Source organism: Schistocerca cancellata, chromosome 6 (genome assembly GCF_023864275.1).
Source record: "Schistocerca cancellata isolate TAMUIC-IGC-003103 chromosome 6, iqSchCanc2.1, whole genome shotgun sequence".
In the NCBI taxonomy this organism is placed as follows: Eukaryota; Metazoa; Arthropoda; class Insecta; order Orthoptera; family Acrididae; genus Schistocerca; species Schistocerca cancellata.
In genome coordinates, this window is record NC_064631.1 from 292701080 (window position 1) to 292718899 (window position 17820).

Here is a 17820-nt window from a genome sequence, read left to right on the forward strand (position 1 = left end):
ACCTGGATGCAACATTGTTTTTTACAATCACACAGCAGTCATAAATGTGCATTACATATGTAAGCCTACTTAGAAGGGTTCTGTTATTACCAAGCATCAAAAGGTATTTTACGACAAACTTAACTGACAAGTCACAAGAATAACTCAAGTAATGTGGTGCATTCTCTATTATTTGAACGGCAGAAATCCAATAAAATGGTTGAAATTTGTAGGGAAATAAATTTGAAAAGTCCTCCACTTCTCTCAAATGTCACACCATAAACAATGAACAGCAAAATTATGCACACAATACAAAACCATAAACTGACGACAACGTTTCATACTTTGCATGATTTTGTGCAACAACACAAACTTTTCCCAACTAAAACATTAACATTGTTTCTGTCCAAAATAATTCTGCATCTTTAACAAAGGAAATTCATAATTCAAAATAATTTATGCTTTACACGTGGGGACTTTTCTTTATTGTTGAACGAATACTAACACAATGAATGACACACAATTCAATCTGAGACATCAGCACATACTGATACACAAAGAAGTGTCATGAATTTTATTTCATTTTACATGCTCCAAAAAAACTGTGTAACAATTAGCAGAACCTGTACGTGTTGAGGAAGTCACAAAGTTATGTTAGGTGAAATCAGTTTAGTAATTTTTAGGTAGTATATTTTACACTTTAATAATTTTCTTGATGTGTACATCAATGTGAGAGTTTTTTCCATATCACTAAACAGTAAAGTTCCATTCACATTGTATTTTTTCTGACAAGCTGCCATCATACAAGGATGACAAAGATGCAAAGCATCTATCACAGCATAGTGACAATATATTCTCCACATTTACAAATGAACTAACAATTATAGCATGTTTTCCAGTTCTACAAACAAACAGTGCATGCATGCAATTACATTCCACATTAATAAGTTTGTCAGTGTTTTGCACTCAGTCCAAATTTATTTCAATGCTAATATTTTTGTCCTAAAAGTTAGTTGTCACATTTGCTGTTAAAATTGGAGAATGAAAACAATTTAGACTGTTTAGTATCATCACAATCTAAAGTAGGAAAATATAATAAGGCAAAAAGCCTAGCAAAATCTGTAACCTGCTGAATCTGACATCTCTAATAGGTAACTCAGCCTTCTTTCCAAAGGAAATAACACATCTCACACACACAATAATTATGGCCCCATCATTTATCAAGTACACCTCTTCCACAGGCTGCTGCTTCATCATAATGCAAGGAGTACATTATAAACATTAGAATGTGACTTTTATACATTTCACAGAACTGGTGGTCGTCCAGACAGATGAATCATATACAGGCACTTCTGCTGCTTACACATACCAGTCAGGGGAGGAAAGACATACAATAACAGCAAGACAAATTCTGCTGCACAGCATTCAAATACACATGAAGCAATTATAAAAAAGGCTTTTGAGGCATGACTTTGAACAGCAAAAAGAAGAAACGATGAACAGAGCAGTGTAGTTATACAGGTCCTAAACTGATGGGAATACTATATTTAACATTGTAACATTGTGTGTTCAATAAATCTGACAAGAATTTCCAGTCTGTAAAATTATTATATAGGATTGGGTTTAATAAAATATACTCCTGTCAAAGACGATGATCATACAAACTATGGATCTGACTAGAAAACACAATCCTTTGGATTAATATCAGGCACTGACAATGTATCTTACATCAAAGCCTTCAAATATATACAGGTGTCTCCTGGCCAGTCAGGAGACGGAACATTGACGTTGGCATAGTCTTCATGAGAATCTGTAACAAAAAGGCAGTTCACAGATCATTGATTATCACAATTATTTCAATATGCAGGACAACAGTGCTTATTAGAAAAACAGTTGTATCATCACTGCAAAGAAACGCACGTTACAGAAAAGCCCACATTTAATCTGACAATTACACCTGATTTTTAACTCTTATCCTTCTTACACTGCTCTCCACATAGGTATGGCAATGTGCAAAGCAGCCGTCAAAAATTATCCACACATAAAAAGAAACAAAAAATAATGTAAATGGATAGATAAAAATAAACTCACCAAGCAGCTGCAGTGGAAAACACACACACACACACACACACACACACACACACACACACAAGGGTTTAACTTCTACAAGCTTTCAGAGCCATCGGCTCCTCCTCCTGGCAGAAGAGTTGAAGGGGAAGGAAGAGGGGTGAAGGAAAAGGGCTGGAGAGGCTTAGGGAAAGGGGCACAGTTCAGAACAGTCACCCAGAAACCTGTGTCAGGGAGACTTACCGGACGGGATGAGAAGGAAAGACTTCCGCTCCAACTCTTTCCTTCACCCCTCTTCCATCCCCTTTAACTCTTCTGCCAGGAGGAGGAGCCACTGGCTCCAAAAACTTGTGAAAGTTAAAACCCGTGTGTGTGTGTGTGTGTGTGTGTGTGTGTGTGTGTGTGTGTGTGTGTGTGCGCGCGCGCGCACGCGTTTTCCCTGCCGCCACTTGGTGAGTAGATGTTTTACCTATCCTTTTACCAGACATAAAAAAAAGCTATTTACGTATACATAGGGGTTTAAGAAGTATGATATTCCCTTCAAGGATGTTGTTTGTGCTGTCTGCAAGATTAATTCTTGGAACTTTGACCAGGCAAGAGAATTAAGAGTCTTAAGGGGGGAGGTGGGGCCAACAGTTAGTTGGAGGCTGGAAGTACCGAGGTATCAAAAATTAAGTGGATAATATTTTCAACAGGGTGACTGGCAAGCTACTAATGTGTATTTCCATACAAAAATAACACTTCTTTTGACAATAGGTTTCAACACTTTGCACAAACTTTTAGCTTCTGCATGCTGTGGAGTTTCATTTCCAGGTAGTAATGATGGAGCCACATCATATATATCCTGCAAGTCTCAGTTTAACATAATGTACTTTCCTTGATGCAGTGGTCACAAAGTGACGACAGCTTTCATTATATTCCCACTTGGGCTCTATTGGAAGTTCTCTCGGCTCTCACTTCTCACAGGCCTTATGGAAGCTGAGCTCATGGGATATGATGTAATAATAGAACCACTATCAATCTGGAGAGAAATCAATACTTTAGTAATAACTACTTGCCTGGCTGCTAATACCACCTTGAAGTGATTGTGTACGCTCCACAGTACTGAAGGATTACCCATGTTCTGTTCCCTCTTTGTTAAACAAACTTGTTGGACACTTTTAAATTTCTCAACCTACTCCCACACACTACTACACAGAGAAGAATTGTTTATTTACTGTACTGAAAGCTGATGACACATAATCTACACGGAAATGACTTCTCTTTGCTCCTCCTCCACCCACAGCAGCAAGTAAACTGCCATGCCCAGGAAGAAACGAAAATTAAAGTTTAATGTCCTGTTTACACGAACACTGTTATAGTTGGAGTATGTAATCTGTCAGCCTAGTTCATTACCCTATCTTTTTGATTAATGGAGAACCTGAGGAAACATTTTGTGGAAACATTTTGTAATCCTCCTTAGCTTTTTGTCATTCATGACTTTGATACTGTACCAGCTAGCAATCCTAATTATGCTACTCTTAAAAATGACTGCTACATTCCTTAATATTATTATTTTACATAAGACTACCATTTGGAATGTTGTAGAACACAACACAACTACTTGCAACCAGTTCAGAAACTTATATGCTTTATTCACGAATTATTTACTTGTAACGACTTGTTCCCATTTGATAAATATTCAATGAGGATGAAGATTCAGTGAAAATGTAATTGTAATTAAAGTACTAGATCAGTATATTTTGAGAGTGATTGTTTACATATTTTAATAAATTTTCTACTAAGAATGTAGTAATGTCGAAATTCAGTTAATGTTAAATAAATTACTACCGTATTTCCTCGAATCTAAGCCGCACCTGGAAAATGAGACTTGAAATCAAGGAAAAAAAAATTTCCCGAATCTAGGCCGCACCTGAAATTTGAGACTCTAAATTCATGGGGAGAGAAGTTTTAGGCTGTACCTCCAAATCGAAACAAAGTTGGTCCATTGTAATATGAGACACAATTTAGGTAGAATGAATGACGATACAGCTACAGTAGTTTGGTTCGAGTCGTAAGCTTAGCAGTTAAGCTTTACCAGGTAGTCATTGCTATGTGTCAGGCGCTCCGTCCGTATTTATACGGGTACCCTTCCTTTTCCACATGATTCGTCTGGTTTGAATTGATTGCTTAATTTTCTTTGATCTGATAAGTGCCATTCTCTTTGTTATAGGTGTTTACGTCCCTCTAAGATGAAGATGCATTACCGTACTGTGTCATGCATTGTTTGTCGCATTCTGGCAAGACACTGCTATTTGTTGTTACTTACACTGCTGCTTTCTTTGATAATGATCAACAAGAACCAAATAATAGACTGCGTATGATTGAAGATGTTCTGAACGAGAGTTTAGTGAAAATTTTTCTCCATTTGAAAATCTTTGCAGACGCCTCTTTAGTACATTACATTCTGCACAGAAATTAGTCATCTTAGATTCAAAAATCTAGTCAATTGCCGTGCTTCATTTCTGACTGTATCACTATTACACATAAGAATAATACGAATATAAACATGACATGATATGTATATTCTTCCGCGTTTGTTGTTGTCTCACTCTAGTTTCATAGTTTATTAGGCAGACAGAATTGAAATGAGATAGCATCAAACACGAAAGAATACATGGCAAAATGTTTATATTCCTATTATAGTGAAGAGAATACTGCATGTGATTCACAAGTCATAAAAGTTCCTATTAGCAACCATCTCTTCTCACAGGTAGGAAAAAATTCAGAATGTAGAGTTGGCCACATTGACAAACATCCCTCAGTCTTGCCAGTCGGATGGATTTTCGTACTACATTGAAACGCTGCAACATTCGAAGATGAACAATACGGAATTTGTATTTACTTTGATGGATAATGTATGAAAATTCAGTGGTTGAAACTCGGGGCGGAGAAAAAAAGCTCGTCCTCCACCTTTTTTTTTTTTAATTTATATACAGACGCAGAGGTTTTGGCGCCAGTATTTATCTTTTTGCCTCCAAAGCATGCCTGTGTAGCGCTACATATATTCAACGACAGAAGTTAGTTGTGGCGGCACCTACCAACATTTTTCACAACTTCCGCTTACTTGATTCTAAGCCGCAGGCGGTTTTTTGGATTACAAAAACCGGAAAAAAAGTGCGGCTTAGATTCGAGTAAATACGGTATATTTTGTAAAATCAAATTCCGTACTTTTGGAATGTCCAAAATTCATAAATTTTAATTATAAATTTAATTAGGTATGTATTCTAACAATACTCTGAAATATTATGATTGTTGTATATTATTTCGAGTACAGTGGCAAAGCCCACCGATTCATTTGGTAGCAGTGTTGTGTTGTAATCAGTCTACCTTACATCATGCAGGTTGTAATTGGAACTATGTATGTATGTGTCTGTGCTGCTTCAATGTACTTCCATGTATTTAACAGTGGAATTAATAAACACAAGAGCTACTAGTTAATGTTTTCACCCCTCAGTGATGTGCATTGCTAATTTGTACTAATTAAATCATCTGCCATTTTCAAACTCCAAATTACATTAAAGATTACAACTTTTCATAAACTATCAAATAATAGTGTTACAAGCACAAACTGCTATAGTATAAGAATGAGTCAGGAAGTCAGTCACAATCTTTTCAAAGGGAAATATGGATGACTGGACGGGTATTTCAACCCCACTTCAATGCCTTGACCATGGCACCATCTTATTTGGTGAAATGCAAGTTCAAACTTCAATAGAGTGCAAAGAGTATTATTATCAGTTTCACGCATGCACACATGTATGCTCATAAATTAAGTATTAATAACCCACATTCAACTTGTCACTATTACTATTAGCATGATTCTGTGTGTCATGATTTGATTTGAGCAAATTAAAGGCAACAGTTAACCTGGGAAGGAGAAGTTAACACAGGTACATGCATATGCACCAAAGGCTGATTGCATCAGAGACGATGAAAACAGTTTCTGAGACAGAAGTTCTGGAGAGAAAGAATTCATTAGTGGAGAACTGAATACACAGTTCAGGGACAGACAGATTTGGGTTCAAAAAAGTGATGGGACCAAACACTTTGTTATTGTTGTTGGGGTCTTCAGTCCAAAGACTGGTTTGATGCAGCTCTCCATGTTACTCTATCTCGTGCAAGCTGCTGCATCCTACATCCTTCTGAATCTGCTTAGTGTATTCATCTCTTAGTCTCCCTCTATGATTTTTGCCCTCCACGCTTCCCTGCAATACTAAATTGGTTATCCCTTGATGCCTCAGAACGTGTCCTATCAACTGATCTCTCCTTCTAGTCAAGTTGTGTCACAATTTCCTCTTCTCCCAACTATATTCAGTGCCTCCTCATTAGTTACATGATCTACCCATCTAATCTTCAGCATTCTTCTGTAGCTCCACATTTCAAAAGCTTCTATTCTCTTCTTGTCTAAACTGTTTGTCATCCATGTTTCACTTCAATATATGGCTACACTCCATACAAATACTTTCAGAAACAACTTCCTGACAAATCTATACTCTATGTTAACAAATTTCTTTTCTTCAGAAACGCTTTCCTTGCCACTGCCAGTCTACATTTTATATCCTCTCTACTTCGACCATCATCAGTTATTTTGCTCCCCAAATACCAAAACTCATCTACTGCTTTAAATGTCTTGTTTCCTAATCTGATTACCTCAGCATCACCCGATTTAATTTGACTATGTTCCAATATCCCCATTTTGCTTTTGTTGATGCTCATCTAGTTGCCTTCATTCAAGACACTTCCATTCCGTTCAACTGTTCTTCCAAGTACTTTGCTGTCTCTGACAGAATTACCATGTTGTCAGCAGACTTCAAAGTTTTTATTTCTTCTCCCTGGATTTTAATTATTCATTATTAAACCTACTCCTTCAATACCCCTATTTGATTTTGTATTTATAGCCCTGTATTCAACTGACCATAAGTCCTGTTCCTCCTGCCACGGGACTTCACTAATTCCCACTATATCTAACTTTAAACCTATCCATTTCCTTTTTTTCTAACCTACCTGCATGATTAAGGGATCTCTCATCTGATCTGTAGAAAGCCAGTTTTGTTTCTCCAGATAACTATGTCCTCCTGGGTAGTCCCCACCTGGAGACCTGAATGGGGGCTATTTTACCTCCAGAATATTTTACGCAAGAGGACGCCATCATCATTTAACCATTTAGTAAAGCTGCATGACCTAGGGAAAAATTAATGGCTGTAGTTTCCCCTTGCTTTCAGCCCTTCACAGTACTGGCACAGCAATGCTGTTTTGGCTTTTGTTACAAGGCCAATTCAGTCAATCATCCAGACTATTGCCCCTGCAGCTAGTGAAAAGGCTACTGCCCCTCTCCAGGAACCACACATTTATCTGGCCTCTCAAAAAATACCCCCCTGTTGTGGTTGCACATATTGCAGGGCTATCTGTATCGCTGAGGCACACAAGCCTCTCCACCAGTGGTTATGGTACAAGAGATACTTCTGCATGAGGTGTGGTTTAGTTGTGCAAAATATTTGGTTTAAGAAGAGTGTCAGTCACATGATCACAAGATCAGTTCGAATGGACTATTTAAATATACCACTGTCAATGGAGAAAGAAGCAGACCAGTGATACTAAATAAGAACTTTACCAATGAACGTAAACTGTTAGTAACAGACTTTAGTAGTAATCATACACCCAAGGTAACTGGTAGAAACTTACCAATGATCAAAGTTTGGGAGCTAACAAAGCTGACAAGAGAGCAGACAGTCAGGGCTCTGTAAGGTGCCAACTACCAACAGATGAAGTGCAGAGTTGAAAGGTGGAATGGACTAGATTTAAGAATGTGTTGGTGAACACAGCAACAGAGGTCTGTGGAAAAACATCTCTGAGAGTCATAGAGAAGGAGATACCATGATGGAATAAATTACTGAGAACATCAATTTAAAAAGTTCCACCCCAGAAAGAATAAGATAAAAGGAAGGACAAGCTAGAACAAAAACAAGATGAAGTGAAGATCAGTGGCCTCTAAAAAAAAAAGAGTAGCGGGACAAAAAGTTTAGAGCCAAACAGGTACTAGAAGAGTAAAAGGAAATTACTGGGAGAAATTTGTCCAACTGCTGCAGGAAGACAGGATAACATAATATGAAACTGCTGTTAAGAGTGGTGCATAACATATGAAAATATTTTTCTCCATGAAGGTCACCACAGAAGACGTCAGTGAAAATCTAATTAGAACAGAAGAAAATGTAATGAAAGAACCAATTTCATCACCTTCTAAACAGATACCAATAAATGACAGAAACAACTAATGAAACCTGCAGAGCAAAAACCTATTTTATCCGAGCACAGACATAAGTGTGTTATCACCAGATATCAAACACAAATGTGTCAGTAAAATTTTAAAATAATGGTTTAAATGGCTGATCTTTGGGCCCGAAATTTTTCTTAGTGATTGGTCCTCAAAGTATTAAGTTCTAAATGAAAATCAAATGCTCCACGATTTAAAAAATTCATCACACAGTCTCACACACAACTTAATTCATCTAGCATAAAAGGAAATTTACTTTGGAAGTAATGCTTCTCAAACCACTGTTCTCAATTATCTTCCCGCGACCTGTTAGAAACGTAAAGCAGTTTTTTATATGAAGTACTGCATTGTTTTCGCTCTAAAGCCTTTGACACATTTTGTGGTCAGCAGATGCTTGTGTGTGCACCATGTTTTGTTGTTCTAACTGATGCATTTTCTTTGCAACTTAAGTTTTATTTTGGTGTTATTCTCTATTTTCTGTTTTATTGCTGCGATATTAATGTGCGGTAATGGGCTAAAGTAAAATTCTCCTTTAGAATACTGTATCAGTTCTTATCAGTAAAAGTTACAAATTTTAGCTGGAAACTGAAACAATCAAAATTTCTTGGAATTCTAAAAAATTACCAGGTTTCAGCCACATTTTTCCCAGCTGCAAAAATTCCCATGTTTCTCCTGGAGTTCCTGGGCATATACACCCTGTAGTATCAGTGAAATTTACTTATTTGGGTGACTTCATGTGAAGTATATAGAAAATAGTGCAGCTGAAGCTTAATGAAACTCACCTCTCCAACAGACGTTGCCAACAGGTTGACAATTTTTTCATGTGGTACTGCAACCACACTCTGGTTGTTTATTTCGATAATGCGGTGCCCCACACGAACACCGCCTCTTTCTGCTATGCCACCACGAAGAAGACTGCATATCTAAATTGAATTAATTGTTTCGCTATTAAAATGAATAAGTAATTACATATAATCTCTATAGGACTTAAACATATGGTTGCTATCTGTATCATGGATCTCTACACTACAATTAATGCATACCTGGCTGGAAATAAATACAGATAACAGCATGAGGAACAACATTTCTCCATCTATATGAAATATTTGGATAAAAGGGCTGTAACTTATGAAAATTTTAAAACATAAATATAGTATACACTAATGGCTTACCACAGTTTAAACATATGCAGCATGATTCAGGAGGAATGTCACTATGTTTGGGATGACGAATGTCACATAATGTTTAGGATGATTCTACATATGAAAATAAACTGAAAAAGTCCTATGAAGATGTGTCCGATTTTTTATCTTTACAGAACTGGAGATAGTTGAAGCGTACACAAAATCATTAATAATTATGAGGACAAGTGCGAATATTACTTACCAAAATGTTGTGTAAGCACTGTGGTGGACAGAGTATTGGTGGAACAGATGATTGATGCGTCATACAAGAAGTGTCCAAAAAGTCCCCCACCAATCTCAATCTCAAAGAACTTGTCAGTGTGTTGGAGGATGTGTTGTGTTGCATATCTATCATCATCTCAGTGGGTATTAATGTGGGCAACAGTGTCAGTGATGTGAGCAACATTTCTTCATATGTACTCACCTTTGTAGAATACACATCATACTTTAACCACCCTCATAAATAAAAGTCTAATGGGCTAAGTCAGGTGATCTGGCAGGCCAGTTAAAGGGTCCCCCACAGCCAATCCACCATTGAGGAAATGGGTTTTCAGATACTGGGATACTTGTCTGGTACAATGGAGTGAACTGGTGAACCGTTATGTTGCAGGTACATTTGCCATCTTTGGTCTAATTTCACGTCTTCCACATGTGCAGATAGGTCTTCTATTAGGAAGTGTGTGTATGCTGTGGCTGTCATGCAATTTGGCATAAAACAGGCCCAATCACCAGGTCATCAATACCACACCTAACACGGAATCTTGTTCCCCTAGTGTCATGCGAGTCCTCTGTCACGAATGTATGAGAAATGTTGTTTTTCCACGATACCACTGTGTGCGTGTAAATGTAGCCTCATCTGTACATAAAATCTGTTGCGTGACATTTCTCTGTAAAGCCAACCATTCACAAAATTGTTGTCTGCTTAATGAGTCATCTGGGTGCAGATGTTGCATGAGCTGTGGATGGAACAATTAAAAGTACTCTGACTGTAACCTACACCACACTCATGTTTGAAGAATATCAAGCTGATGACTAATGCACAGTGTACTGGAGGTGGGACTCCATTGTACCAGCACAATAAAGTCTTCCCTTTCCTTAACTGACTGGATGACCTCACATTCTGATGTTACAAGTACACTGGGTAGTATTCCGGATTCATGTAATGTTTGAAAAACACTGGGAAATACCCTAGCACAGGTGGTTTGTTGATCAGGGAAACATGCTTTCTGCACGAGTGAATTATGTGGCATGTTGGAATTCACAGACACAATGGACTTGCTCAATTACACAACTTTCAACCATGACACACCGACACCCTCACGACTGCTCCCTGATCCATTCAGCTGTGGCCCCGGTGTGAAGTCACAGTGCTGCCATCTGTTGGAGAACCCCCACACCTCATGTAGGAAGGATCAGTCATCCATCCTCCCATTATTCTGTTCACCATAGTGCCATTTTGATAAGTAATATTTTCACTTGTCTTTATCCATTCATGGATATGTGTAGTCTTCAACCCACTCCAGTTCCATAACAATCAAAAATGGGACACATGTTCATAGGACTTTTTTAGTTTATTTTCAAATGTAAAATTACATCACAAATTACGTAAGACTCTTGAATCACCCTCCATATTAACTTCATCCCAATCAATAGAGCTATCACAGGTAAACATTGTATTTCCATTAGAAATTTCACTGCTTCTTTAGTAAGTGGACATTATATTACAGCCCTTCATAGTGGAAATATCATAGATTCTGTAGCGACAGATAGGACGGACCTTATCAACAGTGTCAGTATTGAAATGGGGATTAGCCATCATGATGTCATTATAGCGACTATTGTATGAAAGTTAATAAATCACTCAAGAGGGCTAGGAGAGTTTCTCTGCTAGATAGAGCAGGCAAGCAGTTGTTAGCGTCTCACTCAGACAGTGTATTGACATCACTTAGCTCCAGTAAGATGGATGTAGAGGAATTATGGGCAAAGTTTAAGTAGATTATAAATCATGGTGTGGAGAGTTAAGTGCTTAGTAAGTGGATAATGGATGGAAAAGACCCATCATGATGCAATAACAAAATTCGGCAGATGGTGAGGAAGCAGAGGCTTTTGCACTCTCGGTTCAAAAGAGGATGCACAAATGATGACAAGCAAAACTTAGTAGAGATTCGTGCTTCTATGAAAAGATCTATGTGTGAAACATATGACAACTACCACTGTCACACCTTAGCAAAAGATCTGCCAGAGAACCCTGAGAAAATTCTGGTCCTATGTAAAGCTTCCATTCAGTCCCCTGTTGACCAGTCTGGTGTGGCAGTTGAAGATAGCAAAACGAAAGCCAGAGTTTTGAATTTCACAGTCAAGAAAGTGTTCACACAGGAGAATCATTCAAACACACCATCATTTGACCATCAGACAGACTCCCATGTAGACGACGTAGTAATAAGTGCCCCTAGTGTAGAGAAACAACTGAAAGATTTGAAAGCAAGTAAATCAGCAGGTCCATATGGAATCCCAATTTGATATTACAAAGAGTGCTCTGTGGAATTGGCCCCTTTCCTAGTGTGCATTTACCATGAATCATACAGCACAAAGTCCCAAGTGACTGGAAAAAGCACAGGTGACTCCAGTAGGAAGGGTAAAAGAACAGACTTGCACAATTACAGACCAATATCCCCAACTTCAGCTTGCTGCAGAATCCTTGAACATATTCTCAGTTCGAATATAATAAACTTTCTTGAGAGTGAGAAGCTTATGTCCACAAATCAGCAAGGTTTTAAAAAGCATTGCTCATGCGAGACTCTGCTTGCCCTATTCTCACATGACATACTGCGAACTATGGATGAAGGGCAGCAGGCAGATACCATATTTCTAGATTCCCTGAAAGCATTTGACATGGTGCCTCACTGCAGGCTGTTAATGAAGGTGTGAGCATATGGAATAAATTCACAGGTATGTGAGTGGCTGTAAGACTTCTTAAGTAATAGAACCCAGTATGTTGTCCTTGATGATGAGTGTTCATCAGAGACAAGGGTATCGTCTGAAGTGCCCCAGGGAAATGTGATAGGACCACTGCTGTTCTCTGTATATGTAAATGATATGGAGGACAGGGTGGGCAGCAGTCTGCAGTTGTTTGCTGATGATGCTGTGGTGCACGGTAAGGTGCCAAAGTTGAGTCGCTATAGACAAAATCTCCAGTTTATGTGACGAATGACAGCTAACTTTAAATGTGGAAAAATGTAAGTTGATGCAGATGAGTAGGAAGAAGAAACCTATAATGTTCATTTAAAGTATTACTAGTGTCCTGCCTGATACAGTCAAGTTGTTTAAAAATCTTGGCATAATGTTGCAAAGCGATACGAAATGGAACGACCACGTGAGAACTGTGGCAGGGAAGGTGAATGGTAGACTTCCATTCATTGGGAGAATTTTAGGAAAGAGTACTAAACCTGTAATGGAGCCCGCATGTAGGATGCTGGTGCGACCTACACTTGAGTACTGCTCGAGTGTTTGGGATCCGTACCAGGTTGGACTGAAGGAAGACATTGAATCAGTTCAGAGGTGGGCTGCTAAATTTGTTACTGGTAGCTTGGAATAACACGTAAGTTTTACAGAGATGCTTCAGGAACTCAAATGGGAATCTCTAGAGGGATTGCAAAATTCTTTTCGAGAAACACTATTGAGAAAATTTAGGGAACAGGCATCTGAAGGTGAATACCTAACAATTCTACTGACACCAGTGTACATTATGTGTAGAGACTACAAAGATAAGATCTGAGATATTAGGGCTCATATGGAGGCATAGAGACAGTTGTTTTTCCTTCACTCCATTTGTAAGTGGAGCATGGAAGGAAATGACTCCTAGTGGTACAGGGTACCCTCTGCCACACATCGTACAGTGGTTTGCAGATTCCTACATACATGTAGGAGCAGATACAATTCTAGAAGAGTGAGGTCTGTATCTCAGATGCCATAGCACCTCAGTTTATCTGTTAGAATCTGATGACTCACAGAGTCAAATGCCTTACTCATGCCGATCAGTAGGACCTCCACAGATGATTTCGCTTCAGAGGCACTGAATATTGTTCAAACAACATTTTCAACAGCCTTCAGTGTAGGTGAATTTTTCCTGAAGCCGTACTGAGTGTTTGTTAGTGTTCCATTACATGTGAAATGTTTGCAAATGCAATGTTCTACTATTTTCGAAAGTATTGCTACAAAAGAAGTAGGGTGGTAGTTATCAACACTTCTTATCTCCTTTTTTATGTAGAAGGACTACTACTGTTGTCTTTCAGCAGGCTGAAAAAGAACAAGACAGCTTTGTCTGTTTGTAACCCCTGTAATGAATCCCTAGACATCCCAGTCTATACTTAGTTACAGTCTATACTTAGTTACAGTCGACACCAACCAGTACTGCATAATCAGAGTGTTTCCGTGCTACTGACCGTCGACTTTCTTGGAATGACTCTAGAACTGTCACAGAGGGGTCAGAAGCAGAAGGTACACATCAATGGTATGAACTCTGGATTCTTAGATGTTTCATGAGGTGTGACTCTAGTTTACGTACTGGGACCCTTATTGTTTAGTTAATGATTTACCTAGTGTCCGGCATGCTGATGATACCACTTTCAATGCAACTGGAAATGACAGACGACCTAAACGAACAATGCAAAGCCAAGCTAAACAATTTCTAGTGTGTAGTTTAAAGACAATGAATAAATTGTAAACCATAATAAAGCTGAATATGTAATTTTTTGTTCATGCAATATGGACGACGACTGTATGTAGGTATGTATGTCAAACTTCTTGGTGTACACTTAGATTTCAAATTAACCTGGAACCTCCACACACTTTCTACACGCGCTAAATTATCAAGAGTAATATACATGTTACATAAATTTAGAGCATGTGAGTGAAAACACGATACCCATCTCCTATTATGCACTTTTTCATAGCCACAGAACATATTGCAATTGCTTTGGGGCAGCTCCACTGGTACAGAGAGAGATTTTGTGTGGCAGAAAAAGGCTATCAGATGTTTTCAAAAACAATGTATCTACTTGGCTGCCGGTGTCAAGAAGGAAAAGAGGGATTGCTACTTACTGTAAAGAAGGTGCGTCAAGTTGCAACATTCACATATATCTTTTGTGCGCGCGCGCGCGCTCACACACACACACACACACACACACACACACACACACACACACACACACACACACACACACACCCCTATGCCACAGGGTGGTCCACTTTGCTCCTGGCCACAGTTTGGCAGTAGCCATTCATCCTGATAGCTAGTTGGTAGTCATACCAATAAACAAACCTGTGCAATGTAGCAGAGCTGATGTATGACATAGCTGCTTTCAAAGGTGCCTGGCCCTTGAATGGGTAGGATAAACCTGTGACAGGACTGGAACAGGAAGTGCTGGGTGGGTTGATTGGACAGGTTTTGCAGCTGGGTCTTCCCCAGGTATAGGATCCTTGTGGTAAGGGATCAGAATTGGGAGTGGCATAATGATGGACTAGGATGTGGTGGAGGTTGAGTGGGTGAGGGAACACCACTTCAGGAGGGATGGTAAGTATCTCAGGTAGGATGACTCATTTCAGGGCACGATGATAGGTAATCAAAGCCCTAGCAAAGGATGTGATTCAGTTGTTCCAGTCCGGGATGGTACTGGGTGATGAAGGGGACACTCCTTTGTGGCTGGTTTTTGTGGGGGTTGTGGGAAGATTGAGGTTGTCAGGGGAAATAGCACGGGATATCTGTTTGCGGACTAGGTAGGGGTGGGGGTGGGGGGTAATGCCTTTCTGTGAAAGCCTTGGTGAGACCCTCAACATGCTGAGCAAGGTAGTTTTAGTCACTGCAGATATTCCATCCCCAAGTAGCTACGCTACATGGGAAGAATTTTCTGCTGTGAAAGGGATGACAGCTGTCAAAGTGCTGGTACTGTTGGTGGTTGGTGCGTTTAATGTGAACAGAGATGCAGATGGGGCCATCATCAGAGATGAGGTGGTCAGCATCTAGGTAGGTGGCATGGTGGGTTGAGGAAGAGCATGTGAAGCGGATGGGAGAGAAGGTGTTGAGGTTGTGAAGGAAGGAAGATAAGAGTCTTGGCCCTGGTTCCAGATCATGAAGATGTCATCAATGAACCTGAACCAGACTAGAGGTTTGATGTTTTGGGAGGATAGGAAGATCTCCTCCAGATGGCCCATAAAAAGACTGGCACAGGAGGGTGCCATGCAGGTGCCCATGGCTGTGTGGCAGATTTGTTAATATACCTTCCCTTCAAATGAGAAGTAGTTGTGGTTTAGGATAAAGTTAGCAAGATGTACGAGGAATGAGATAGTGGGTTTGGAGCCTGAAGGATGTTGGGAGAGGCAGTGTTCAATATCGATAGGACCATGGGCATGAGGAATGTTGGGGTATAGAGAGGCGGTGTCGAAAGTGACGAGTAGTGATCCAGAAGGTAAAGAGGTGGAGAGGTGGAGAGTTGGTTTAGGAAGTGGCTGATGTCTTTGATGTGGAAGGCTAGCTTACAGCCAACTGGTTGGAGGTGTTGGTCAATGAGTGCCAAAATTCTTTCAGTGGGGGCACAATAACCAGCCAGAACAGGGCATCCAGGATTGCTGGGTTTGTTGGATTTTGGAGCGCATGTTGAAAGGATGGTGAGGATAGTTGGAGGTAAGGAATTCCTGGAAGGTGACCAGTGGTTAGTTGGATGGGAGGGGGAGGATCACGGTTGGATGGTGGTACAAACTGGAAGAGGCAGGGTTCAATGTTGGATTTAGAGTGGTTTTGGTTGGAGGGATTGGAAGCAAAGAGATGCGAGTGTCTTAATTGTGCCCATCTGCAACTTGGAATGTCTCCTTTACAGTAAGTAGCAATCTATCTTTTCCTACATTGTTGATATTCCTACGTGGAGTTTCCATTGTCTGATTTATATTTAGTAGTCTCGTCTACATAAAAGAAAACAATGAGAGCTATAAATTAAGGCAATCATTTCACTGTCACAATACGCATTATAAAGGTAAGACTGACCAGCAAAACTCACAATAGTTATACATATGTAGCAGTAAAACTGTTTAATACACTGCCACCAAAAGCACATACTATCTCATCAAATAACTTCAGAAATGTTCCACAAAAGTAGCTTTAAAATGAGGCTATCTATGCCATAGAGGAATTTTTTGACTGTGCAAAACGAGGATTTAACATTGTAACTCATACTCATTGTGTGTTTGAGTACAGATCTACTTGATCTATATGTTTGCTTTATTTATTAAATGTTTCATCGTGTATTCTTTAAGTTGTACAATCTATTAACACCAACAGCATGCAAAATGCTCAAAGATGGCAAATAAGTAAATAAGTGATTTCTATAAGCACATTTTTCTATTGTTTTAAATTAAAAATGTAATGCTTTATATAAAATCAGTATTATTTCTAATCTAAAATATTTGCGAATTCTTCAGAATTATTAGAAAAATTATCTAGATTTTCAGTTTAAGTGTTCTGCTTGAATCACAATCATCTAGAGTTGACAAGAAAGTAACAGTGTTACAATATGCAGACTGCAAACTTACCACCCCATTCTGCACACTGAAGCCAAGCTGGTATTTTGTGTCTGGCCGCTTGATCTTGACTTCAACAACAGGAGCACAGGGCACTACAGTCAGTTTCACAACAGTCTGATTCTTGGTGTTCTAAACAAAATTTAAAAAGCAACAGGTAGTTTCTTCTTCATGGGAAGTAACACACAAGAAAGAGCAAAGCCTTCCTAAACATGAAGGAAATTAATTAATAGCAATATCTGACATGAACAATGAACAAAACTTAAATAGAAGCACTGAAGATATTAACATTATTGCCTAAAGATGAAACAATAACTTTAAGGTTTGTGGATTAGATTGTTATTCTGTCAGACAGCAAATGAAACTTAAAAACAGGTCATAAGATGGACATCAATAAATGTAAAACAAAGGTAATTGAATGAAAAATTAAATCAGGCAATTGTGAAGGGATTAATTAGGAAATAAGATACTTAAGGAAGCAGAAGTGCTACACTATCTGTGAAGTAATTGCAGAATTAAAGAAGATATAAAATTCATACTAGTGCAGGTAAGAAAAGCTTTTCCAAAAAAACAGGAATATGTTAACATTTGAATTGAATTTGAATTGTTGGACTTGTGACATACCTATTCTCCTCCCCCCACACTCTACAGTGGAAACACTTCTTTGCCACCAACCCCTCCAATCAACGCCAAGCCAGGCCAATCCCA

The 17820-nt window shown here is 39.0% G+C and overlaps 1 protein-coding gene across 5 annotated transcripts in view; it reads right to left on the reverse strand.

Annotated features, from left to right (window-relative positions):
* Nucleotides 1-666: 666 nt before the first annotated feature.
* Nucleotides 667-17820, reverse strand: part of LOC126088553 (uncharacterized) — a 525775-nt gene continuing 508621 nt past the window's right edge. For all 5 annotated transcript variants that reach the window (XM_049906736.1, XM_049906735.1, XM_049906738.1 and 2 more), the window contains 3 exons: nucleotides 17125-17244; nucleotides 9142-9282; nucleotides 667-1789 (listed from right to left, as the gene is read on the reverse strand). In XM_049906736.1, the coding sequence (XP_049762693.1) occupies nucleotides 1718-1789; nucleotides 9142-9282; nucleotides 17125-17244 (333 nt within the window). In that variant the 3' untranslated portion in view covers nucleotides 667-1717. The remainder of the gene's footprint in view (nucleotides 1790-9141; nucleotides 9283-17124; nucleotides 17245-17820) is intronic.